Source organism: Pezoporus occidentalis, unplaced genomic scaffold (genome assembly GCF_034315485.1).
Source record: "Pezoporus occidentalis ecotype Australia unplaced genomic scaffold, CSIRO_AGI_Poc_V1 ctg60, whole genome shotgun sequence".
NCBI classification, from domain to species: domain Eukaryota; kingdom Metazoa; phylum Chordata; class Aves; order Psittaciformes; family Psittacidae; genus Pezoporus; species Pezoporus occidentalis.
Window position 1 is genome coordinate 1,099,248 of NW_026915944.1, and position 26,856 is coordinate 1,126,103.

Sequence of the window (26,856 nt, forward strand, 5' to 3'; positions counted from 1 at the left end):
ACCTGATCCTGGCAGATCTGCCTTTTCAGATGTGTCTGCTGAAAGAGCTGCCCATTTTAGCCAGCAACGTGGTTTTTTATGTGAAGTACCATTCTGCTGAAACTTTGAGATAGGGAGATCAAGCTATGTCATCATATGGTAATGAAAAATAGGTGAATACTTTTGGCAGCATCTTGTTTTAGACAAGGCAAACCTTTTCACACTTCACCTCATTCATTCTATCACTGCAGCATGAGTAATTGTTAACTATGGGAAAAGCTGCTTTTTCTCGTGGCAGAACAGAATTTCCTAAACATCATCTATACCCCTTTCTGTAAGCACACAAATGTTTTGAGGGTGAAAAAAGTACTGAGTCAGTCTTACTGAGTACCATCACTCCTAAGTTACTTCACTTTCCAAGTATCAAGACATCTGCATTGTTTTACTGCAACATCTTTTTTTTTTTAATTAAAAACAAATCTGTCAACAAAATATCATCCTTTTCCAAACCTGCCTCTTCTGAAATTGTTTGAATCCCCTCAACAAATTTCCGTTATAATTCAGAGAACAGTACTGTGAAATCCACAGTTAATGAATCAGAGCAATTTCTCTCTCAGACATTACAAGAAAGCACTAGGCGTGCATCCAATGGAAGAGAATGTTCTGTGTTGATAAGGGGCTGCCTGTATCTGAATACACAAACATAACTACCCCAACTGCTGTGAGGAGGCCTGGAGGCTCTCAGGTTGACTGAGGCAGGGGAGAGGGCCTCTGGAGACACCAAGAAGTATTTGCATGTTTAGCTACCACTGAGTGAACAGTGAAATATTTGATTACCTTTCTGGCAATATCCCGTAGCTTTCTGAAGAAGTCATCAGAAGCATGATTGTCCCCACCCTCTGACTGTATTGGTTCTACAATGATTCCAGCCACAATCTTCTTCTTTTTCCTGTACTTTACAATCAGGTCTTCCACCTGTAAATCAGACATTTATGGTACATTGGCCTTTCAGGAATTTGTACATTTCCTCCTAGAAAGGTTAAGTCTCAGCAACACAACTTCAACATTTCAGAGGCATTCCTGGCTATAAAGGTGTTAGGAACCCTGAGGTTTGGCACGTTTGCATAAGAAAAATGTGCCCCCAGCGCACCACAACCCCTCTGTAGTTTGTGTGGTGCTCCAAAATGTGCCCTATTTCAGTTCCAGTCACAGGGCACACCATGCCTTGCTCCCCACCACCACCTCAAAAGAGATCCCTGGAAGTGGCAGATCCTGGATCCCAGTAAGCCCAACAGGCAGTCACATGGTTCTGGTACCTGGAGACAGTTTTCCTCCCTTAAACGCTGCTCTGGCCACCTTTCTTCTCTCCGGGGCTAGAGATTCCTGCCCACTCCCTCCCTGCAGCCATAGGTAGGACCACAGCCAGAAGGCTACCACAGAAAAGCTGAAAAACCTGAAAACACTGTTCCAGGTTCTCTTTGCAGAGGATTATACACACTGTGCTAGCTCTTTGCGAGCGTCCCTTTGCAAGATCTGGCAGACAGGTTCAGTGTGATACACAGAACTTCTCCTGCGTGTGGTATTTCACTTCGGTAGGGTTCATGTAGACCTCCAACTCACAGTAAGCTTAGCTGTTCCTCTGAAAGGCAGGGACAAACTCTGGACAGTAAACAACAGTGAATGCTGCTTTAATCTCATGCTGCTCCAACCCCTGAAAACAGTCTTCTAGTGAAAACCAGCTAATCCTACTAATACTATTCATTATTTAAAAAAAAAGAAGCTACAAAGCTGCCAGGGAATTTTTTTACCTCCTCTAAACAACGGGCTTCTTCCTGTTGATTCTCCTTCACAAAGTCTTCCAGAGGATACTTTAGCCTTGGAAATGGAGCAATAGGCCAGTCCAGCGATGGAATGTCCAATTTGTGAATTGCTTTAGAGTGAGTTGTAGCTAAGCAACCTAAACCCAGAAAAACAAAAATTGAAGTAATACCTGTCTAGGAACAATACAGGAAAAATGCTACCCAGAGGTGAAAAACTGCCTCACACCAGGACTGTAGAATTCTCTAATTGCTCTGGTTTTACTTTAGTTTCTGAAATACTGGGTAATTTGTTTAGCTAAGCTTAGTGAATTGCTCCAGCTTTTAAGTGTCAGGTTCCACATGCACAGTTGCCAAAGAACAGGAGAACCTCTGTCAATGTGAAAAGGGTGCTTAGATGAGGTGAGTTTCACCTGACCAAATACAACTGCTTGCAAAGCTCAGAATGGGTGATGTGTTTACAACAGGGATCGAGCCAATATAAGATGGCAAAAATTAGTGACTTCTTGTGTGCATGTTGTGGTGATTTTACCCAGAAGTTACTTTTTTACTAGTACAGATAGAAACGTCAGATTCAGAATGAACATAAGAGACCTTCTGAAAATAATTATAATATATATAACATTAATTCCCACTGCCACTCAAGCACTCTGTTTCAGTACTAGTGTGGCTTGCAAGGTTCTTCAGTAAGTCTACACCTCTCTAATGGAAAACAGGAGACTAAGGAAAATAAAACACTTCTCAGACAGTGCAGCACTGAGAGGAGGCAAAGGGAGGAGGAGGAGGAGGTGTGCCCATGCTTGTCTTACCCAGTGTCCTCCCGTGGAAGCTACCCATGAAGGAGAGCATGGCATAATCGGGGCAGCCGGGGGGCTGGAGGAAGAGCAGACAGGCAGCAGTCAGGGACACGGACACACGGCAGCGCTGCTGCCTCCCTCAGCACTCCCAGTGGAGGCTGCCGCCGTCAGGCACCAGGCAGCATTAGTCACCCATTTAAACATACACATTTGTCATCCCCTAATAACTGCCCAGCCTCCTCAAATACATCATTAATACTAATGAATACTTGGCAGCTTACACTGTATCACAGTAACTCTTCACACGAGGTCACACAAAGGCTGAACATTCAGTAGGATTGGCCCTTTTTGTACAAACTGTGAGCATGTGTATGGGATGCTTGGGGATGGTGATCACCAGAAGTGATCATTAGTTTTACATGTCCTACACCATCTTATAAAATTCCTGCTCCTTCAGGTCATGATGTGCCATGTTATTTGTACTGGACAGCCATCTGTCGGACCAGGCTGCGAGCAGCATCAAGAACTTCATAATTCTGAAGACAAACAAAGCAAGCCCAACAAAACCCTACAAGAATCCTCCTCATTTTTAAAGCCAAATGAGCTCCCTAATCCCATGTGAATGCATTGAATGCTTGTCACTACAGAAGTGCCATACTGGGCACTCCCAGTGCATACTGGGACCAGCATGTTCAAATTTGTGATTGCAAGAGCCAAATCACCATCTATCTATCATGTAGGCTCCTCAGGCGATGTTTAGGTTGGATATTAGGAAAGAATGTCTTCACCAAGAGGGTGGTCAGGCATTGGAACAGGCTGCCCAGGGCAGTGGTGGAATCACCGTCCCTGTACGTGTTCACAAACCACATGGACAAGGCCCTTAGTGACATGGTTTAGTGGTGGCCTTGGCAGTGCTGGGGTTGGACTTCATAATCTTAAAGGTCTTTTCCAACCTCATTGAGTCTATGATTCTATGATGCCATGAAAAAAGGGAGAGCTTCCCAAGATTTACAACTGGGAAGGATGCGAGAATACAAGCAGCAGGTCTTGATATTTGTTGGGAGCAGTTTATATTTCACCATTTCCTACATTTACAAGCCCGAAATTCCACTTAAAAGATAAAGCTGATTTTTCTTCCCAATCTTCCCTTATAAATCCAAGCCAATGGTACCTCTGAGGTGTGGAAAAGAGCAAACATCACCTGGTTAATTACGCAGGATTCCAGTTCCTCCTTTGTGACATTGTTATGGCCCCTCTCCTTGTTCTGCAAAAAAAACCCAAAGAACCCAATGATAGTTTTCCTGTAGCTGTAACCAAAGCAGTTATAGCTGAACCACAAATTAGTGATGCTGGTACGCCAAATTAGAGCCAATGAACACACTGACAGTGGCTCCTAGATAGTGACTGCAATCTGCATGTTCTGTATTTCCTTTTCTTTGTAATTTCTAAAGTTGTATCAATACAAAGTGAAAGCTCAGATGAAGACTTTTAAATAAAGATTTTATACTAGGTTGAACATAATTAACACCATGAACAAGACAACCTCCAAGCCTTACTTTGGTTTACAGTAACAGTTCTGATAATGGGTAAATTCTCATTTTACATTGAAGCCTGCAAAAACATCTTAATACTTTACTCACTCTGTACCACAGAAATATTGCTTTAAAGGCATTTTCATTAGAGCAGGATCCGCAAGCCATGGTGATCACCTGTGACAGGCCCTTAGGAGCCACCTGTCAATGAAGACAGAAAATTACTCTAAAATATTACACATAATATCACATAGTACAAAGTGGTGATAACACTGCTCAGTCGTTAACATCATGAGCTTCAGTATAATGGGAGACTAACTGAGTCTAGGATGAGGAAAGACAATTCCCTATCAAAGTCTGTAACATCCTTTGATTTGCCCGTGCCCAAAAGCACAGAACATGGTAACTCATCACTGCTATCTCAAACTTACTGATAACAAAGATTCCTTCAGTCTTTCTGCAAAATTCTCTGGAGGCAAAATTCCTAGGGCAGGTCTGTTGACAAAAGTGCTCTAGAAAGACAAAGAAAGACAAATTGTTAGGTTTTACTATCATATAAAAAGGATCATGTTGATACCAAGGCAGTTACATTTTATTCTCATTACAAATACTTAGGCAGAAATTTGTATTGTGGCAAGAAGGGGTTTTAAAACCAGAGGACAATACTCATGTCTTAGAAAATGTTTTTCTGCCTCACTCTTAATACTTCATTCTTGCAGGACTCCTTAGAGAAGGGGCACACCAACTGATACTGACATCTCCTCTGCAATATTGCCATTTTAGTTGCTCAATCTCATTTTTCCTTATACACAGGGAATACACTTCAAAATCTTAATTATTTGTCTTTAGCTTGTATAGCTAAATCTAAATACAATTAGCATAGCAGCATTTTCTTCCTTATTGAGCCTCAAGACAGACCATTTCACAACACTGTTCTTATAAACATCCTCCAGATACTATTACAGTGGGAATCAGGGCAACAAAGCAAATGTGAACTTAAAGGATAGGGGCTACATCTGAGAAAGATAACACGCATGCAAGGATCAGCAACACAACACTACAAAAAAATAGATTCTTGACAAAAATTTGTGCTCATTGGCATGCTGTCTCCCTTCCAGACTCCTCAGGCATGTGGAGTAATGGGCAGTGCAGCACAGAGATGGTGAGAAGCTCCCCTGTATGTTATTACCCCAGTACTCAATATCATGCTTTTAATCACGCTCCAGAAGATTGACTGCGATATATCCAGACAGAGGTGCAGATTTGGGTACATGGAAAAGCTTTGTCACCAACAGTGAAGCCATGGAATGGGTTGCCTCAAGAGGCTGTACAGCCTCCCTCCTTGCAGACTGCATGATCCAGATAAAGCCCTGAGCAACCTAGTCTGACTCACACCTTTGAGAAAGGTACTTCTGGTGTCAGAAGGTATGGTGGGAATACTGAGCCACTGGCCCACACAGGCAGTTCTGGAACACCCTCAGTCTCCCCATTCCACTAACAATTAATGTAAATTAAGTGTCATGGATTAAAACTGACTCATCATTGCTCTTAGTCTTTGTAGCTAACCTTATTTGGGTCATAATGTGCTACTTCGTATTTTAAATTAAACTTGCTCAGGAAAAGACAAGCTCAATAAGTCTGCCACCTGCAAAGCAGCGTTATTTGCCCTTATTTTTGTTATTCTTCTTGTTATAACAAGTCATTGTTGAAATTAAAGGCTGAGCTTCAATGACTTATATCTTTATGGGTCTCCAGAGGGAACATGCTGCCTCCGCCAAAACATCTGTATTTTCACTGCAACTCAAAGCTTGCACATTTATGAGCATCTTTCAATCTTTCTCCTCAATTTGTACTCTTTTTTTTCAGACATGTAGACCACAGCAAGGGGCATGAGTGGTCACTGTGCCTGCAAGAACACTGCATCAGAATTCAGACGTGTAGACCACAGCAAGGGGCATGAATGGTCACTGTGCCTGCAAGAACGCTGCATCAGGATTCAGACGTGTAGACCACGGCAAGGGGCATGAGTGGTCACTGTGCCTGCAAGAACGCTGCATCAGGATTCAGACGTGTAGACCACAGCAAGGGGCATGAGTGGTCACTGTGCCTGCAAGAACGCTGCATCAGGATTCAGACGTGTAGACCACGGCAAGGGGCATGAGTGGTCACTGTGCCTGCAAGAACGCTGCATCAGGATTCAGACGTGTAGACCACGGCAAGGGGCATGAGTGGTCACTGTGCCTGCAAGATCACAGGAGACGTGTAGACCACGGCAAGGGGCATGAGTGGTCACTGTGCCTGCAAGAACACTTCATCAGAATTCTTAGGGAAAAACAAAGATCACACGAGATGTTACGAAGTCCTATCTCATACTCTGTTACTTGAACAAGTGTCTCATTTCCAAAACATCATTTCAACAGACTCAAGCTTAAAAACCCCCCACAACCTGAGCAAGGATGTTACTGACAGATTAACAAAAAGCTTTTGTTTAGTGTGTAAGAGAAATCTTACTTGACTTTTTGTCTCAGCTTAGAAGTAAATTTTCATCTCAAGTCAGATAAGAGGCCATAAATTTGTTGTGAATTTGATTATGGGCTCTTACAGTCAATTGACATTTGCTACTGAGCAGAAAGTTGTGTTTTTCTTTTGTTGTTAATGAGATGCTCAGCACTGACAAGAAGAGAACATTGACATCAAGCTGCTGTAGTCCCAGATGAACAGATGCACATTCTGTTCTCTATACCTGGCTACAGAGAGGGTATGTGGAGCATTACAACCAACCAAATAAGAAAGCACTGATCCCATCATGAGCAGTAATCAAGGGCCCTCCCTCAATGTGTACTGCTCAAAAGAAGTACTTTCACAATAAAGCTGGTGCTTTATCTGCAGGCAGAGCCCGGCACACACTCCTGTCTGCAGTGGGTTTGCCAGCACAGCTTCACCAAGGGCAAGTCCTGCCTGACCTACCTGGTGGCCTTCTATTACGGAGTTACTATTTCACTGGACAAAGGAAGGGCTACGGATGTTGTCCATATGGACACCTGTAAAGCCTTTGACACGCTCCCTCACAACATCCTTCTCTCTAAATTGGAGATCTATGGATTTGATGGGTGGACTGTTCAGTGGATGAGGAATTGGCTGGATGGTCACATCCAGAGGGTAGTGGTCAATGGCTCAATGTCTGGATGGACAAGAGTGACAAGTGGTTCCATCAGGGGTCCATACTGGGACCAGTACTCTTCAATATCTTCATCAACAACAGACAGTGGGATTGAGTGTGCCGTCAGCAAGTCTGCAGATGATGCCAAACTGAGTACTGCAGCTGACATGCCTGAGGGACAGGAAGCCATCCAGAGGGACTTGGACAGGCTCAACAGGTGGGTCCATGTGAACCTGATGAGGTTCAACAGGGCCAAGTGCAGGGTCCTGCACCAGGGTCAGGGCAACCCTTGGTACCAATACAAGTTGGGGGATGAAGGCTTTAAGAGTAGGTCTGAGGAGAAGGACCTGGGGGTATTGGTGGATGAAAGACTGGAGATGACCCAGCAGTGTGTACTTGCAGCCCTGAAGGTCTATTGTATCTTGGGCTGCATTCAAAGAAGCACGGCTACCAGGTCAAGGGAGGTGATTCTGCCCCTCTGCTCTGCTCTGGTGAGACCCCACCTGGAGCTCTGTGTTCAGCTCTGCACTCCTCAGTACAGGAAAAACATGGAGCTGTTGGAAAGGGTCCGGAGGAGGCCACAGAAATGATCAGTGATGGAGCACCTCTGCTATGAGGAATGACTGAGAGAGTTGGGGTTGTTCAGCCTGGAGAAGACAAGACTCTGGGAACACCTTACTGCAGCCTTTCAGTTCTTAAAAGGGGGCTATAAGAACGATGGGGAGAGACTTTTTAGGAAGTCCTATTGCAACAGGATGAGGGGTAAACAGGTTTAAACTAAAAGAGGGGAGATTCAGGCTGGACACGAGGAAGAAACTCTTTACAACGAGGGTGGTAAAATACTGGCACAGGTTGCCCAGTGAGGTGGTGGATGCACCATCCCCAGAGACATTCAAGGCCAGGCTGGACGTGGTTCTGAGTGATATGGTCTAGTTGAAGATGACATCCTGCCCAGCCCATACCCAGGCTAGAGCCTGCTGGATACCCAAAATGCACAGGGAGGTGCAGACTGATGGGGTTTAGTGCTGCCCTCCCAGTAGATTGGGGCAGGTTTCAGAAATCGGAATAGGGGACCAGCAAAAGCTTTGATGCTCATATCTGGGACAGAGGGGTCCTGGCTGCTCTATCCACTCTGGGCTTTGGAGGCAGTTCCTTTGGAAGCAGCAGATCCCATCATACTTTAAAGTGAGTCATTAAGCATTATCAGTTTAAGAGAAAAGTCAGCATGCCCACCATAGGGAGGAGGGGATGCCTTCAAGTACTTTGTGTTTTAATTCACTTACCAAGTTCTGTGGCTGCTGCAGAAGCTTTATCAGAGACGGATGGCTGTAACCTAATAAAAAAGGAACAAAGAAAGAAAATAGTTATTTCCATCTGGTTTCAATAAACTAATGTGAAGATTAACCTAGACTATAACCTCAACTTAATGCTTGACTGTTTCTGTGTAACTTGTGTATGTTTTAGCGAATAGTAATAGAACTTCTTTTGAAGTTAATGTACTTTAGCTTCAAATATTTTTTACAAAATACATTAATCTGGAACTTTGGTACAAATTTTGTGTCAGGAAATAGCAAAACTTATGTAAGTACTGAAAGTTAAAAACTGAACACAAAAATAAATGAACAAGACATGGATCTTTTGCCTGACAAGGCCTAACTGAAGCATTATAGTTACTGTAGAACTATTAACCACTTGCTTGCTCTCCTTTCTAGATTTCCCACATGTACTTGGTTTCTGTACAGTGCAACATGTGAACCTCTCCTCTTCCTCAGTTAAGAGCAGCTTTGCATTCTGCCAGTGCAGCCCACAAGCTGTTGTTTCTGTAGGTCACCATTTAGCTCTGGTATAGAAGCGTCTCCAGTCTCTCCTCCCTGACACAGGCTGCTTGCTATTCTCACTCACCACAACCCTGATCTGCTAGACTTGTGTGGCTTTCACCATGCAGTGACCACCCACCACCGTGGAAGGAAGGTCCCCATGCAGCTCTGTCCATTACAGTAGCTGGAGCTATGCCTTCATAGCAATCTTTATCATCCTTGAGTATCAGGCTGATTATTCCCAACACAGTGACAGAGCTTCCCCCCTCCCTTCCCCCCCTGTGCTTTCTAACTGACTGGATTTTTCTTCATTGCAAAGTCAACATTCCCCCTGTTTCTTCCATGCCATTCCTCAGTATTTGGCAGCTGACCATACAAAACAGACATGCAAAAATCCACATTTACTGTTTTCCCAAAGAAAGCTCACTTAGGAATTGTAATTTCACTGCATTACAGTGTGCGAACAAAACGTCAGCAAGGGCTTTTTGTCCTTCAGCAGCTCCAGCCAGGCAGTGCAGGGTAACCTTACTAGCACAGCCATGCTGTTCTCAGAGCTGGCTGTTGGTTGCTGAAGAGCACATGCTATGCCAGACCCAGTAGGGACAAGCCCTGGGACTCTGGCAGAGCTTTGCCAGTGGCTTTACAGCGCCCCTTGACATCAGTCGCAGTTGGGCAGCGTTCACCACACCACCCTCTGCAGTGCTACCTCCACACCACGTGCAGAGTGCTGCCAAAACTGGGTTTGAGATGTGCCTCCATACTGTCCAGATTGTCAGGTAGTCATACACTGGCATTTACCTGCATGCATGAAGATGCACATTCCAGCCAGGCACACTGCAGATGTTCATGTGTGATCATTAACAGTCCCACGGGAAGGAAGAGGCTTTCTACACAGACAGTCATGCACTTGGACCTCGTGGGCTGTGACAAACACCCAAATCTAACCCGCCACAACCCATTCATCATTCCAAGACACCTGCCTGAAAATCTTTGTTTCTCATAAATTCATATACCTCAGCTGTGCATCACCATAAAAACACCCTGTTTGACAAACTGCTGTCTCGTATTAAAGCAGCAGATTCTGCTCTTTTCACTTTCTTTCATGACCAGTTTTTTGTTCCTTCCAGTTTTCCTTATTTGGGAAAAGATGCAACAATGTGTCCTTTTTATCCAGAAACACCAAGATACTAAGGATGCTTTGGATCTAACACAAGAAGGACTGATGCGACTTGCTTGCTTACCGGTAAACCAACCTATCTGATACAAAAAAAAAAAACAACAAAGGAGCCCAAAAAATTTCATTTGAAGCCTGATTTCTAATGTATGAAGTGCCAAATCCAGAGATTAACATCATCTTTTATATAGCCTTGTAGAAACAGTTGGAAACTTCATCTTCCCTACTGCTCAAGAAGTCAGCCTGCTCTAATTTTATCACAAAAGCTTATCAAGCCAGTGCAGCTGAATGACAACAGCCCTGATTATCCTGGCTGAGCAATGGAGCTCTAGACTACTGCATTAACAAATCAATTATAAATTCTGTTTTGAGTATTTCAGTTCAAAACAAGGAAATGCACAGATTGTTTTAGCTGCATGTCATGCTGCAAAGAATCTGTTGAAATTATTATCAAGAGAATCCGAGCAGTTATTTGTGACACAGACAACTAAATCTGCATTGCACCTGCTGTCATGGGAAGAGCTGTTGCTAGGCTGGAAGCTGTGTCACTGTGAGCTATAGCTGTGCTACTGCTGAGAGCACCTTCGAGAGTATACCCGGTATTTTAGAAGTCTCTAAACTAAACTCACAGAACTTTGTTATAAATAGCTACCACTACTCAGGAGCTTAACCATTAACTCTGCTATTGCTGGTAAAGACATGTAACACTGCTGCTGCTGTCAAGATGCATGAAGAATGCAGAGATGTTTGCATCTTCTCTTAAGTAACACAAATTCAAGGCTTCTATTACCCGTAACTTACCCCTTCCCACCCACAGGAGGTGTGTTTTCCATTCTCTTCATTTCAGGCCCAACGGCCCTCCTAACATTCCCTATTCAGCTGATGGATCCCCAAACAGGCCCCAGAAGGAGAAGAGAGAATCCTTAGAGCCCAGCTGTTTCTGAAAGATGCTGAGCTGGTACATGGGTTAACAGTCATAAAGTAACACCAGGAAAAACTAAGCGGTTCAATAACTATTACACAACTGTGGTAGACAAATTCAGGAAGCTCTAGGCTGAGATGTCAAACAGTAGCATGCTTCACTGCGATAACCAATGTGAGGGTTTGTAGCTTTAGGAATCCACTCTCACATACACTCCTTCCAGAAGTGACAGGGCTGGCTCTTAAGAGGACACCTGCTTCATCACTCTTGGTGTGTGTCTAGATCAATGTGACAGGAAAGTACATGTCCTCAGGCTCATGAACGTGCCTCTTTACACGAGGAAAAAACTGGAGGCTGCTAAAACAATGAGACAGAGAAAGCCCAAAGAATCCATTTGATCCAAGCAGCAGGCTGCTGTCAATAATATCCAACTACACCTCTGCATAACCCCAAACACAACAGGCCTTCCCAGCACTGAAAGCTGTGTTTCATTTAACATTTCAGGATGGTTGCCAGTACACATGCTGATAGAATCTCCACTTGTATTTAGCTCCACGGTGTTTCTAACTCCAGACAGACTAGATACAGGTTTAAAGGAGTATATTGTACCACAGCTTTCCAAAAACCATGATAAAAAATGGTTTTAATTTTTGGTTTTCAGCAAGAAACAGCCCAGAACATCTTTGCCTGGAGGTTTTTTTTACTTTAATTCTTATCTCACCACACAGGCACTTATTATCTCTCAAGCTCTGCTGATAAATACATTCTAGGTGGCAGACCATTATTAAATCTCGGGGCATCTTGACAGATTCATAAAAGGTTTTATTGGATTTACTTGCAGAGAGATAAGCACAGATGACTCGCAAGCACATTGTGATCTTGTTTTGGTGTCCCAGTCTAGAACCTAATGCTGTCACCAAGAGGGATGTTATTAGTAACCTCTGCAGCTTCAGATAGTCAGTCTTGTCATTCAGTGCAACTTAAAAAAAAACCAAACGAATGCCATGTGGTCAATTAGATTTAGGTCAGCCTGTAAATATTCCATTTCCATTTACCCTTTGTTGCTATAAAGGGTATCACAGCCATTATCTGAAAAGGTATATGAAGAAGTGCACTATAGTCCCCTTGTGACTGAGGAACATGTCCTCTAGGACAAAAAAAACCACAGTTTATTCTCACAAGCAAATTGCCACAGATGAGGGAGGAACTAGACGGCTTAGCTGATACAGATGGCTTATCAGTTATAGGTACTGGAGTCTTACATCTACGTCACCAGTTTCATTCAACCAGAAAAAGTAAACTGCAGAAGCCCCTGCCCATTTCTGCCTGTTAAGAAAATATTTCCACCTAAAACTTAAACATTTTATACACAAAAACTGTATTAAAAGAGGTGTGCTTGCACCATCAGGCATTAGAAAGTCAGAAAGGCTCAGCGCACCACATGAACAACCTTCATTTCATTCTTTTGGAGTATGCACGGACATTCATAGAATCATAGAATAGTTAGGGTTGGAAAGGACCTTAAGATCATCTAGTTCCAACCCCCCTGCCATGGGCAGGGACACCTCACACTAAACCATCTCACCCAAGGCCTTCTCCAACCGGGCCTTGAACACCACCAGGGATGGAACATTCACAACCTCCCTGGGCAACCCATTCCAGTGCCTCACCACCCTCACAGTAAAGAACTTCTTCCTTCTATCCAATCTAAACTTCCCCTGTTTAAGTTTCAACCCATTACCCCTTATCCTATCACTACAGTCCCTAATGAAGAGTCCCTCCCCATCATCCCTATAAGCCCCCTTCAGATACTGGAAGGCTGCTATGAGGTCTCCACTCAGCCTTCTCTTCTCCAGGCTGAACAGCCCCAACTTTCTCAGCCTGTCTTCATATGGGAGGTGCTCCAGTCCCCTGATCATCCTTGTGGCCTCCTCTGGACTTGCTCCAACAGTTCTGTGTCCTTCCTATGTTGAGGACACCAGAACTGCACACAATACTCCAAGAGAGGTCTCACAAGAGAGAGTAGAGGGGCAGGATCGCCTCCTTTGGCCTGCTGGTCACGCTCCTTTTGGTGCAGCCCAGAATACGGTTGGCTTTCTGGGCTGCAAGCACACACTGAAGCCAGCTCATGTGCATTTTCTCATTGACCAACACCCCCAAGTCCTTCTCCACAGGGCTGCTCTGAATCTCTTCTCTGCCCAACCTGTAGCTGTGCCTGGTATTGCTTCAACCCAGGTGTAGGACCTTGCACTTGGCATGGTTAAACTTCATGAGGTTGGCATCAGCCCACCTCACAAGCGTGTCAAGGTCCCTCTGGATGGCATTCCTTCCCTCCAGCGTATCAACTGAACCACACAGCTTGGTGTCATCAGCAAACTTGCTGAGGGCGCACTCAATCCCACTGTCCATGTCACCAACAAAGATGTTGAACAAGACCGGTCCCAACACCGATCCCTTAGGGACGCCACTCGTTACTGGTCTCCAGCTGGACATTGAGCCATTGACCACAACTCTTTGTGTGCGGCCATCCAGGCAGCTCTTTATCCACCGAGTGGTCCATCCATCAAATTGATGTCTCTCCAATTTAGAGACAAGGATGTCATGTGGGACAGTGTCGAACGCTTTGCACAAGTCCAGGCAGATGACATCAACTGCTCTACCCCTGTCCATCAGTTCTGTAGACCCATCATAGAAAGCCACCAAATTGGTCAGGCAGGATTTCCCCTTAGTGAAGCCATGCTGGCTGTCACCGAGCACCTTGTTGATTTTCATGTGCCTTAGCATGCCTTCCAGGAGAATCTGCTCCAAGATTTTGCCAGGCACAGAGGTGAGACTGACTGGGCCGTAATTCCCCGGGTCATCCATTTTCCCCTTCTTGAAAATGGGGGTTATATTTCCCTTTTTCCAGTCATTGGGAACTTCACCTGACTGCCATGATTTTTCAAATATGATGGCCAGCAGCTTCGCAACTTCATTCACCAGCTCCTTCAGGACCCGCGGATGGATCTCATCAGGACCCATGGACTTGTGCACGTTCAGATTTTTAAGATGGTCTTGAACCAGATCCTCTCCTACAGTGGGCCCAAGGTCTTCATTCTCACAGTCCCTGCTCTACCTTCCAAGACCTGGGTGGTGTAGTCAGAGCCTTTGCCAGTGAAGACCAAGGCAAAGAAGTCATTCAGAACCTCAGCCTTCTCCAAACCCAGGGTAGCCAGTTCTCCCAAGAGCTTCCAGAAGGGGCCTACGTTATCCCTAGTCTGTTTTTTATTCGCTATGTACCTATAGAATCCCTTCCTGTTATCATTAACATTCCTAGCCAAGTTTAATTCTAACTGGGCCTTAGCTTTCCTAACCTGGTCCCTAGCTTCCCAGACAACATCCCTATACTCTTCCCAGGCCGCCTATCCTCGCTTCCACCTTTTATAAGCCTCTTTTTTCATTTGAGTTTTCCTCAGCAGCTCCTTATCCATCCAAGGAGGTCTCCTGGCCCTCCTGCTGCACTTCCTTCTAGTTGGGATGCAACACTCCTGAGCCTATAGCAGGTGATCCTTGAATATCAACCAACAGTCTTGGGCCCCCCTGCCCTCTAGGGCTGTATCCCATAGAACCTTACTAAGCAGATTCCTGAAGAGGCCAAAGTCTACTCTTTTGAAGTCCAGGGCAGTGAGCTTGCTACATGCTCTTCTCACTGTCCTGAGGATCTTGAATTCGACCATCTCATGATCGCTGCATCCAAGGCTGCCCTGGAGCATCACATTTCCAACATGCCCTTCCCTGTTGGTGAGCACGAGGTCAAGCATGGCACCTCTCCTTGTTGGCTCCTCTATTACTTTCTTTCAACTGCATGACCATGCACTAGTTTCTCAAATCAGCATTTCTTGTGTGAAGAACGGGAGGTCTTGAACATTAAATGCACTTCCTTTCCTAGACCCCTATTGTCCAATCCAACTCAAGTTAGATGATCATTGGCACACAAGCATTGTGCTTCTTTGTCTCACTCCTGTTTCTACATCAGCAGTGACAAAGAAGTTAACTCAGTGCAGCATCTAGTTAAAAGATAAAAATTATCTGGAACTTCTGTTAATGAAAATAAACTGCAAAAATTTAAGAGCTCTGGAATAATTACACATTTACTGAGGTGCTACACGAGAGCAACAATACTGTCTGCAAAGGAGACTGGGATAACTACAAACTCACTGCCATAAGACCCACAAGGTCTTCAGTAACAGAATTTTGGTAATGACCTGAACAGCACTAAATTCTGTTTCCCAATAAGGGAGGCCTGTAGGGATGATTTTGAGTCATCACAGTTTCTATATATAGCACAACATCTACCTTTTAAATTACCCCAGCACTCCTGCTCTTTTTGCTTTTGCAGAAATGTATTTTTAAGCAACTGATAGGAACCATGGACAAGGAACAAACTGAACACCTACTGAAACCTGTATACCTTGCAGTTGGAGCCTACTTCTCTGCCTTGCTGCTTTTCCTTCTTGAAATGCTTCATGAAAACGTAAAATTAGCTGACTTTCCCAAGTAGTTGATACATCCCATTGCTTGGTTCCTCAGCCCGGCTGGCCTGCATTTGCTTCCATCCAGCACCACAGTTCAGTGTTTGGTCTTTTTTCATCCTATTGGAGTCCGTATGGAAAACTCCTTTTTTTCAGTTCTTTTGAGATAGAAGTGTTAACTAAAGCATATAATTTATTGTTAAAATGTTCAAGTCATGTTTGTTAACGTTTAAAACAGTAACATACTGTTACAGAATCACAAAGTAACAAATCCAAGCAAACAAAGACCACCTAAACCATGGAACTTGCATATTCAAGTTAAGATTAATACTAGAGCACCTTCCACATACCACTATGTACTTCCAGTGAGTATTCAGTATTCAGTACTGTCAGTATTCAATTTGTAGTTTCTTTAGCTGTTCAAAAACACCACACGTAATACACAGCATTGAGGTGTACCCTGACTGCAATAAGGCATACCTTATGTCTGCTTTGTTTTTCTATCCAACCGTCTTCCCTGGTAGTGGCCAAGATAGATAAGAAAATGACAACTTGAGGACAAAGCAAGAAGCTTTGGTACAACTGTCTCCTACCTATTGGGATGGATGAAATCTGAGAGTAGAGATCGAGCATGCGATTGCCATCTACATCTACAAGGTAGTTGCCTCGGCTCTCTTCATAGTTGCAAAAAAAATGTACAGCATCTGCATTCTGAAAGGAGAAAACAAACAATTAATGCTTTAAAATGTAGTAGTGTGTAGGTAGGTTCAACTAATGGCTCTACAGCAAAATCTGATAATATCTAACAATAAGATACAAAGGCACATTATATTAATTGCATAGGAATTAACTGTAGAGCTCTTTTTATAAAGAGGGACTGTTAAAAGGGCAAGTATGCACTTCTACAGAAATAAAGCACAGGCTTTAAGGAGCTGCCCATCTTGGCAAGGCAATACGCATATAGGCTGACATACTTTTAAGCTCAGGCCCAAATGTACCTATATTTTCATTGGCCACTTCATACCAACTTAAAAGGCATGTATAGTGTTTAAAGAAAAATCACTGTTCCCAGCTAAATAACTGCAGTATTCGAAATATACTAAAAAAGATTTATTCAGATAAAAAAAGATTTTTATTCATTCATTCAGTGTGGAAACTCAGAGTCAAGTGTTTTACCTTTTTTTTTGGCATGGAATTAAACATACACAACAGGATTTCAAAACAAGTTCCAAAATCACAGTATTAATACCCCCAAAACTCAGAAAACTTGACAAGTTACCTGAATGCCACTCAGCTGCTTCATTAATTCCTGTAAAAAAACAAGCAAACAAAAGAGTCTCAAGTATGTAATTACCACATACTGAAGCAGAATGTATGCTTCTTTTTTCTGATCACATCAATCATATGCAAAACTTGCAGCCCTGTGTGCTTACCTAGCAACTCTACTTGCCACATGGACTTCCACAGTACAGCTTGCAAATATTACAATCAAAACTATGAACTGTGGCATGCAAAGCTACAGGGGCTGCAAACACAGTTTAATTGTAAATCTCCCCAGAGAGAAAGCTGCCTCTTCTATATTGATAACTGAAAACAAGAGAGAAATCAGAAAATAAGAGAAGCCAGAGTCCTACAAATTGGAACTCTCTTCATTTCAAAACCAAAACATTATTTCATATCATATAAAGCCAGCTGAGTTTCTGTTTCAGCAGCAGCACAGGTGATCAAGCCTCACGAGGTGTTTCAAACTGATGCTCTTTTGCTTTCAATTACTTCATACAGGAAGTTGGCAGTTGTGATTCAGATCTCTCTCTCAGAGAGAGGGCATTTCATTCATGAGCTTTTCACTCTCAGCATCTTCATAGAAGTGGCCGCAGACTGTTGTGAATTGATGTTTATTCATATCAGATTTAAGGGTTGGAATTAAATTTATTTTCTAAAAAGTTAAACACAGCTAAAGAAAATGAAAAAAGAAAAAGCAAACCCCACAAAATCCAATCTACTGTGCTTTGGTAACTTACTCTAGATCGTGGTCCAGGAACTTCTGTCTTCATTAGAGGTCCATCATAATCAAAATCCACATCAATTTTAGCTGCAGCTTGACTGATATATCTGTGTCCTGTAAGAAATAATGAGAACCTGAGTACAGACCGTATTTTCTGTGCTCTCCTCTCAGAATAAATATCCATACCTTACCAGACTGAGAACACTTGACAGATGAGACCCATTACATTGTACTGTATGAAGTGAACTAAATATCTTTGACAAGTGTTAAAATAAAACTAATACAAGGGAGGCTGCTTTAAAATAAATAAAAACCCCAAGTGAATTGACAAGGCAACTCTAGAGAAACAGAGACAAATCCTGCTGTAAAGGACATGGGCACTTAGGGCACATCTCTTTCCATCTCTGTTGTTGGGTCTGTCCATTACACCTTTGCCACAAATTCCCCACTCCTGTGCAGAGTTGGCTTCATTCACTAATAATTCATTCAGTAATAACCAAAAAGCCTGCTGGAGTCCACAGGTAAAAACCCTTGCGATGTTCTGAAATAGCTCAAAGAAAACCATCTGGGAAAGATTTGTCTCAGAAAGGTAAATGGCTATGTTTAAAATAAATTCAAAATCTCACATGAATGCAGCATCTTGCAGTACAGCCCTGAAATCTGGGTCAGAAATAGTATAGTTTTTCCTCTTATTCTGCCTCTGACCTTGCTGTTCTTTATCCACATGTGTAATTGTGGAATCATAATAAACTTGACATCTTAATGAAACAAAATGGCAAAAATCCCCTATGCTTCATCAGTAACAGGCTCTGATTCCATTTCTGAAGTAACTTTCAAAATCCAGGGTTTCGGCATGCTTCATATGACAGAGACAGTTCTGGTGAGCATATATTCCAAATATGTACATATTCCATTAAAGGGAGTACAGGATAATATGGGAATTGTACATTTGCAACAAAGGAAGTAGACTCAAGAGCTCTACCAAGGTGACCAGTAAGAGACCATGAGCTTGCTCCAAATCCTGTGGTTAAGTGTTGAACTGAACTAACACTCTTAACAACTGCATTTTTGTCAGGGAGCACTTGCAAACCTCTACCCAGGAGAATGTCAACAACAAATTAACCGTCATATGCTTAATTTAGGGGAATTACACTTGGACCAGAATAATACTTGAAAGATAAGGGCATAACTTTAGTCTGTGATAGGCATTTTTAAGTTGGTGCGGTTTAGATAGCCCAAATGGCTTGCCTCAGTTTGTCAGCCCATGCTCAGATGTCTCAGTCAAGCTTAATTTTGAGAAACTATCTAAAAAATTACTGCCCTTTGGGATCCTCTCTAGCTGAGCACTTAAATTCACTGCTCATTTTGGGGAAATTTTGTCTGCAAAGATGACTATTCTCAGCTTTAATTCTAAGCCCTGAGATGTGTCAGTGCCTCTCTGCAAAGCTATTAATAGATTTCATTACAGCAACACCACTTCATTTTGGTGCCATTCTGTTTAGTGTTCATGTAAATTGGAGACCACATGACAACTGCTCCACTGGAAAAAAAGCAACTGCATATAAAAGATCAAAAGCCACGCAATTCATAGCCAATAAAGCTGCAGATTTAGTAGACACACCATGAAGTCTAAAAGGGGAAAAGAGATCAAACTAAGCCTTTTGTGCACCCTGCTCCTCCCTGATGGAGATCACAGCAAAACAGTGATAAATGTTTCTCCTTGTGTGTCCTCTTCTCTCCCTCCCCCGAGGCTCTGGGTGCTAGTTGAGATGATAAAGGAAAAAGCACCAAGAGATGCACAAATTATATATTGGGCATTTTGGAACTTAGCAGTAACAGGAATGATAGAGACCCTGTGCCACCGTGTCCCCTCTTCATCTCCCAGGGTTCTCCCATCCAGAGCAGCAGCTGACAGGCATACTGCCTGCCTTAGTCTTTCTGAGTCCTCATAAAACTACACTTGTTGGGACAGCAATTAAAGGTTTCCTCTACAGCTAACAATCAAGGTACTCCTGCAAGTATTCAAGGTGCCTGACTGCCAGGCTCTAGACCTGAGGCCAACACTGAAAGACTTCCTGGCCATCACATGTGAGGTGTAAATGACATCTTCCCTCTTCCACTTCCCTAAAGGACAATCTGTGAAGTATTTTAACAGGTGAGGATTCTGAATTAAACACAGATTTAATTATTCCTCTAAGAAAATTCCATTGTGGGTATTGCAAAAGGCACAGTCTCCCCTGCAAAACCACCCATACTTACTGAGCTGCACAACAGGGAATTAATTTGGAGAGTATTCTACTGCTGTCTTAACTTGTTTAACATCACATGTCAAGAAGAGTGTGCTGTTAAACCATACTTCCATTAGTCAGGCTGTGTACCAAAGACCAAAACCAGTCAGCCTGCTTTGCAGATCATTATCATCACCTTGTTGCTACTGTTTATGCCTCTTTTGCATAGGTCTGTTGAACTAGGTATTTACTGAGGGCACACATAAACGATTAAAACCAAACAGTATTTTGCTGTGGAGTGTTGCACTAATTCTACCAACAGACAGGTTTTCATACACAAAGACTGGTCAAGTGAAACTAAAACATACAGGTCTTCCCTGAAGAAGAGTTGATCATTTTCATCAAATCAGTAGTGTTGGTCAATTTGTGAGACCGTATTTTTTTAAACAGCTTCAGGAGCAAAGCAGAGCAATCTAAAAATGGAGCAACACAAGTGACAGGTTTCCCTTCATTCTCTTGTTATCTCCTAAAAAGCATGCTGCACGCCATCAGGTGTTGCAAGCGACTTCTACGCTGATTCAGTGATACAAATTTGATTCTATATACTTGTTTTCAGGAGCCCACAGAGCATCTCATTTTATTAATACCAGTATTATGGCAGCTCTGCTGATTTACTGATTCTTACACTTGCCACAGAGTTGTTCCACATCCTAGCTCAGGCAAACACTATGGTTTGAATTTGAAGGAATAACTTGCATAAATATATCGAAAATGCCTGTGTTACCAGATCAAAGGACTTTGAAAAGGTTTGGGTTTTTTTCTTCCCCTTAGGTAGAGGATGAAGAATACAGGATAGAACAAAACCGTCAACATACAAGCAAAATTTCTGATAGCAAAAACTAAAACCAAAGTGGACTTAATCCTCAAACTTTTTATTTTTTAATGAAGCTCTTCTCCCTGTAAGAGTATAACATAAATGGCACAAGCTCACACAGTTTCTAGCAAGGTCAACAGACTCATTCCAAATAGGCCACTTCACTACACATCCCACTGGCATAGTTGTTCACAGGGTTGGTTAAGAATAAACAAAACAACCCAAATTTTAAGAATACAAAACTGTGGTTCCCCTGCTTCCCCCTTTTAGCTCTGTTTTTTTTTGTTTCTCCTACTCTTCCTCAAGTAAATCAGGATTCTGATTGGAAATCTTCATGACAGTATAAACAGCCAGGTCCTGCAAAGAGCTCGGCCTCTTGAGTGACTCGCATTGGCACTCATGGGCTGTGCAAGCCTCTGGTACTCACATGTAAATAGCTCTCCTAAAAGAGCATTGTAACAGCAAGAAAACAAGCTGTCTTACTGCCACATCGTGGATAGATGACTTCTAAAGCCTCATGCTACCTCAGGGCTCAGAGACCTGTCCAAACGCTCCTGACAATGAGACAAAAGGAAGCAGAGCAGTTTTTATTAGCTAAGGCTTCCACTCATCTTGATGCTGCAGAGTTCAGCGAGGTACTGCCACAGCACTGCCTTCAGAGGCACGGTTCATCAGGGTCTCACAGGCCGTCCTTATTCTACAGGCAAAACCTGGAGCTCAGACTGCTCTCAACAGGCACTGATGCCAGAACCCTGGTGAAAGACAGTCTGGCCACCCCCTGCACGAAGGCTCACCTGCTTTTTGGCATTCCTTGCTCTGAATACTGTGCCATGCTTTGTCCTCCAGGCCCTGAGTAATGGCGGAGTACATGGGTGCTGCCTCTCGCTCCCAGGCCCCGCGGCCCTGCACACACAGCACAGCTCTGGGAGGTGGCTCACTCTCCTGCCAAGGCTTTTCCATGCACTTGGACACTGTGTGACCACTGGCCACATCAATACCTGCTTTGCTTTGCTTGAAGGAGGATTTCAACCCAGAGACCGTCTCTCTTGCTTCCCCTCACACCAAGTGTCAGTATTTAGTTCTCCTAATGAGACAAGTAAATGCAAGTAAATTGGATCACTCACTGTAGTATTCTGTCCCCTAGTAAACTGCAGTGTGCTCTGCTCAGCTGGCATTTCTCTCTTGAAGGTACTCACTGTACTTCACAACTTAGCCCAAGTTATTCCTGTTTAACTTTTTATATCAACTGATCCTGCAAGAGAGCCCTGGAGTCACCCCGTAACTCAGGCTACTCCAATTTCATACTTAGATGAGTTTAGACGTTTGCATGTCAGGTCTTGGTTTGAACACTGCACTTTGCTTCTCCAAAAGACTGTAGAGATGAGACACACAAAACCTGAGATTCTCAGTACATCCAAGCAAGGTACTTTCAGTCTGATGAGTGTCTGACTTCCTTAGTTTAAAAGAAACGTTTTTTCTTAAAAAGAAAAGATGGAAGCTCAACAGAAATGTATTAATGGCCTAAACAGCCTCACAGATTATTATTTTTTAAACCAATATAATTTTATGTTAATATGCTTAAGTACATATTACACTATAACTTGTATGTAAATCAGCACCTAGATATTTAAAGATACGCTCTTGAGCTAATGGACCAAGTCAGTGACTTTCTACTGAGGGTCTATGATCAAACTGCAACAGGAAAAGTTTCTTGTGTTGTATGAGCTTAACTGAAGAGCAGGACCACACAGCATGACCTCAGCTCTCACCTTAAAAGTGTGTAGAGGTAATGGGCTGTAGCAGCGTCCATCTGAAGCAGCAGTAGGAAAGCTCTTAAATTACATTTAACTAATATGACTGAGAACAGCATCCTCTTTTCCCTGGTAAACAAAGCTGTTTTTTCACATCATGGCAAAAGTCAAAACCCCGAAGTATGTGCTATTAACGAACCCAATCATCAGAGAGCATATCAGCTGAGTGATTTGCAGAGTTTTCTAGCCATCTCATTTAAAGACAGTGGGTACAATAAGTTAAATTCTATTTTCCTTGCATCTTGCAGACTTCTCAAAGCTCTGTGCAACACACATCATCTTCCTAAACACTTGCATAACATCAGCAAATAATCACATCCTTCCTTTTCATCTAAGAGGATGTAATGATTTGCTGGCAGACAGAAAAGCTCATTTTCCTTCTCTTTTCTATGCTACCCTCATTGCTCACCAGGTGTCTCACTACACAATTTTTAACAAAGTACCACATTGCTATAGGAACATAATTGCTTAAGTACACCCTCCTAGCATCTTATGATGTTGGTAGTCACAAAGAGCACTACTGTTAGCAGGGCTCTGTGCTAAGCAGTGATCTCTGATAACAAGAGTCGAGTTCAGCATAGGGTTAGAAAGAAAGTGCTTAAACCTCTGGTATGTTTGACCACAAATAACACTCCTGTAACAGTTCCCAAGTGTACAGCAACTGGGGACTGCCTGGGAGAAACTCCAGTGGAAGCACTGAAATTACATCAGTGTAATTAAGAGAAGGATCTAATGCAAGATAAAAAAGGAAAGAAGACAGGTGAAAATAAATGCTGGCAGAGCAGATCTCTAAAATGCAAGTGTTTTACTGTGAGAGAGCATGGAGTGAAAGCTCTCCAGTCCCCAAACAGGCACATTACACGTGCCATAGAACGGCTGCCCTATGCAAGTGCAGAACAGCAATCTCCCTGGCATGCCTTCAACTTCCACTCCATGGAGTCTATCAAACCACCTTCCAGACAGAATTTCTAGAGTGTGGAGGCCCTGACAGCCAGAAGTAGGAGGGCTGTGATTTCCCCCAAGTCCTCTTTTAGGCGTTGCAAGTAGAATCTGTTACAAACAGATCTTGAGACGGAATGGCAAAAGGCCAGGCTAGCTAGAGATGTTTAGGAAAACGAACATCACTATTGCATAATATTGTGAAAACTGAGATTGCTATTTACAGAGTGCTTCGCTGTATGATCAGAAGCTCTTCCTCATGAGATTGTCTGTGTTTCAGTACTCCCACACTGGAGATTTTATTGGACGAGGATTCTCCAGAGATGAAAAAAATCCAGTACCCAACAGCCTGTACAGAAGTGGAAGCTCCCATAAGAAAGATTAAGAATATTCCCCCCATCAGGGATGGGGAGAGACTGAGACAGTACTTGGACAAACTGAGAAAGATGAAGTCTTGGGAAAGGTAATAGGTTGCAAATATATAAAAGGCTATTACAAATTAAAAAAAAAAAACATTCCAGCATCCAGGTCCTTTGAGGGCAGGGCAAATTCTTTTCCCCCTGTTTTGAAGGGGAATTTAGGCTAAATGTTAGAAAAAAGTTTTCAAGGTAAGGTCAGTTCAGCAATACAGCAGATTGCCTGGGGAGGCTGCAGAAGCTACACTGCTGGGAGCCTTTAGGAACAGCATCCTAGAAGGGCACAGGCATGCAGTAATGCAAAATGATGCTAACTTAAGGCAGAAGACTGACCTTTTGGCATGCTTTATGGTTACGAGATTCAGAGACCAATTCAACCCCTTAGGGTAATCAGTAGGAAACTGAACTTAGATCTCTGGAGTCCCAGCCTGTCCAAATAATTATGTACTACCCTAGCAGCTAACAAACAACTGAATCTTCACCTGCCTCCAAAGCATGGAATGGAACAGCTTTTCCTATTACAGTGGCGTGACTGATAAAACCAGAGGTGGCACAAAGCAGAGTTAAGTATTTACATTCAGACTGTTGTGTTCACCTTGCAGCACAGTGAGCTGACAGCAACAGTAGAACTCAGTTCAGGTAAAGTGTAACATGGAGGCACGTTGTCGTGTCTCCAATGCTTGCCTGGCTGTTACTATACTGACAGCACTACACAGGAGTCTTTGTCAGAAAAGATCAGGCAGCTACTCAGCCTACAGGCGTTTTTCTGCCACCCTTCAAATTCCAGGGATCTTTATCTTTGAGGACAAACTATCAAGTATAGATCAAATACCTAAGGAAAGTAAAACCGTATGTGACTAAGGCTTATTTTTAATAAAGGAGTAAGGACTCCACATACTCATAGGCTTCACAATTTTGGGGAAGATTTAAGTTGCATAGTACTTTCATATTTTTGCCTAGCTTTTGCATTTTGATCAACTTACTGATTTACATTTTCCCTTTCTAGTTAGCTTGCCACAGACCAGCACTGTGTTAATAATGAGAACACTATAAGCAATGGCTAAGTAAAAAGGATTCTCCAAACAGATGCTTATCTCTTGCCCATGTTCCGGAGAAGACTGAAGGCTTGAAATCTATCTTAATTAAACATATCCCTCATGTACAGCTAGAGAAAAGGTTCCTAACACTATTTTGATTAGTATAAAGCTTAGTTACCTTTGTTTCCACCTGTTTTACAACTGAATGCAAACTTGCCAACATCCTTCCATTCCACTTGCCCCTTTTTTTTGTCAGTAACCAGTTTATTTCAGTCTCAGGGCCAGCAAAATGCTAACTCCCACATCTGCTTTAAAAATCAGAAATAATCAAAGGTGAAAAAATTCCTGTAAATAAATTTATCAGATTCAAGCTGAACTGGATTATTGCGCTTAATGCACACGCACAACTGAAACATGACAGCCCACAGACATAAAGACTTCTACCAAGAGGCAATCTATCCTCTCCTCCTCTCCACCTCCATCCCACTTTGCAAACCATTATTTCAGTACCCATAGAAAATAAATCAGCAAACCAAATGGCACCGCAGGGATTTTTGTGGGAGTAATGTACAAGTCTCTCTTTCAGTCTGCAAAGCTCTGAACTTGAGTGCTCAAAAATACCTCAGAGGAAAGCACCCTGGAGCAGAGAGCTCCTGGATGTCAGCCTCAGCACTTCCCTAAAAGCCAGCAGAGACCAGCAGCACGGCACCCTTAGCTGGGGCTCACTACAAGAATGGCCCTGAACTCCAATTTTTGCTACAAGAATCAGAGCCTCCTGCCTATTATGTCAGCCAGGAATGTTGCAGGCTAAAAAACTGCCAGGATACAGATCCTTCTGGTGAAGGCTTCTCCTCTTGGTCCATCTTCTCTAATGTCTGGACACAACACAGAGCAGTCAGTCCCAAAAGCCACAGGTCTCTGATACACACTGCAGCCAAGGCCCTCTATTCTTCACTTCAAAATTTTAGCAGACTTCTTCATTTACAAGTTTCCTGAAAGCAAGGATGCATTAACAGAGCCTGGAGGTGCTTTCCTTTCTCATTGCAGAGCTACACCCCCCCACTGAAACGGTGAGAAAGGAAGAGTGAGTTGGTGCATCTGCCCTCCAGTGACTTCACATATCTTGCATATATCTGTCTTGTGGTTGGGAAGCAGCATGAAGTGTGAAAGACAGGGGGAGGGACCAGAAGCAGTAATGATACGGAGATAACAAATTAGCTCAAAAGACTGACAACTAACCAAGGCCTGGTTGCTGCAAGCACTTTCCATAGACCACTATCGACCAAACTATCCCTACTCTTGCACAGCACAATGAGTGGCGTCACCCCCATAAATAGAAACACATTCTGTACTGAAACACTGAGCTAATACTTTTCCAATAGTTATCAGACCAGGCTTTGTGTCCTTTAGCCAAAGGTCAGTTGCTCCCCAAAGTGTATTATTTAAAAGGAAATCAATCATGTTTAAGTTTTTGAGCAAATGGGAGGGTTCTCTGTTTGCCTGGCAGTGGCAGAAGGAGCACAATGGCACTGGACGAAGGCTGGAGGAGAGAACAAGCATTAATATTTACTCAGTCACAGAAAAAGCCATTCAGCCATACTGTATTCAGCGCAACAGCACATGAAATGGATGGAAGCCAGATCTCAGATTCTACACTGCTTTGTCCAAAAAGGCCAACAGAATTTAGTTTTCATATCTATTTCACAAAGACCGCAGATTCAATGTACACATACACAAGCTAAATTAGAAGCCCAAGCCAAGCAAAAACTTGCTGCCATACACTTATGAGACAATAGTTTGATGCCATGTGGCAGCTTTTTATTTCACACTAGAGCTA

General features: G+C 43.0%; 1 protein-coding gene across 1 annotated transcript in view; it reads right to left on the reverse strand.

The window, feature by feature from the left end:
* Positions 1-26,856, reverse strand: part of ABAT (4-aminobutyrate aminotransferase) — a 54,427-nt gene that overhangs the window by 5,491 nt on the left and 22,080 nt on the right. The window contains exons 3-12 of the mRNA XM_062639392.1: positions 17,731-17,828; positions 16,989-17,018; positions 16,303-16,420; positions 8,569-8,618; positions 4,557-4,637; positions 4,234-4,326; positions 3,795-3,857; positions 2,606-2,669; positions 1,788-1,936; positions 817-954 (exon numbers count right to left, since the gene is read on the reverse strand). Coding sequence (XP_062495376.1) covers positions 817-954; positions 1,788-1,936; positions 2,606-2,669; positions 3,795-3,857; positions 4,234-4,326; positions 4,557-4,637; positions 8,569-8,618; positions 16,303-16,420; positions 16,989-17,018; positions 17,731-17,828 — 884 coding nt within the window. The remainder of the gene's footprint in view (positions 1-816; positions 955-1,787; positions 1,937-2,605; positions 2,670-3,794; positions 3,858-4,233; positions 4,327-4,556; positions 4,638-8,568; positions 8,619-16,302; positions 16,421-16,988; positions 17,019-17,730; positions 17,829-26,856) is intronic.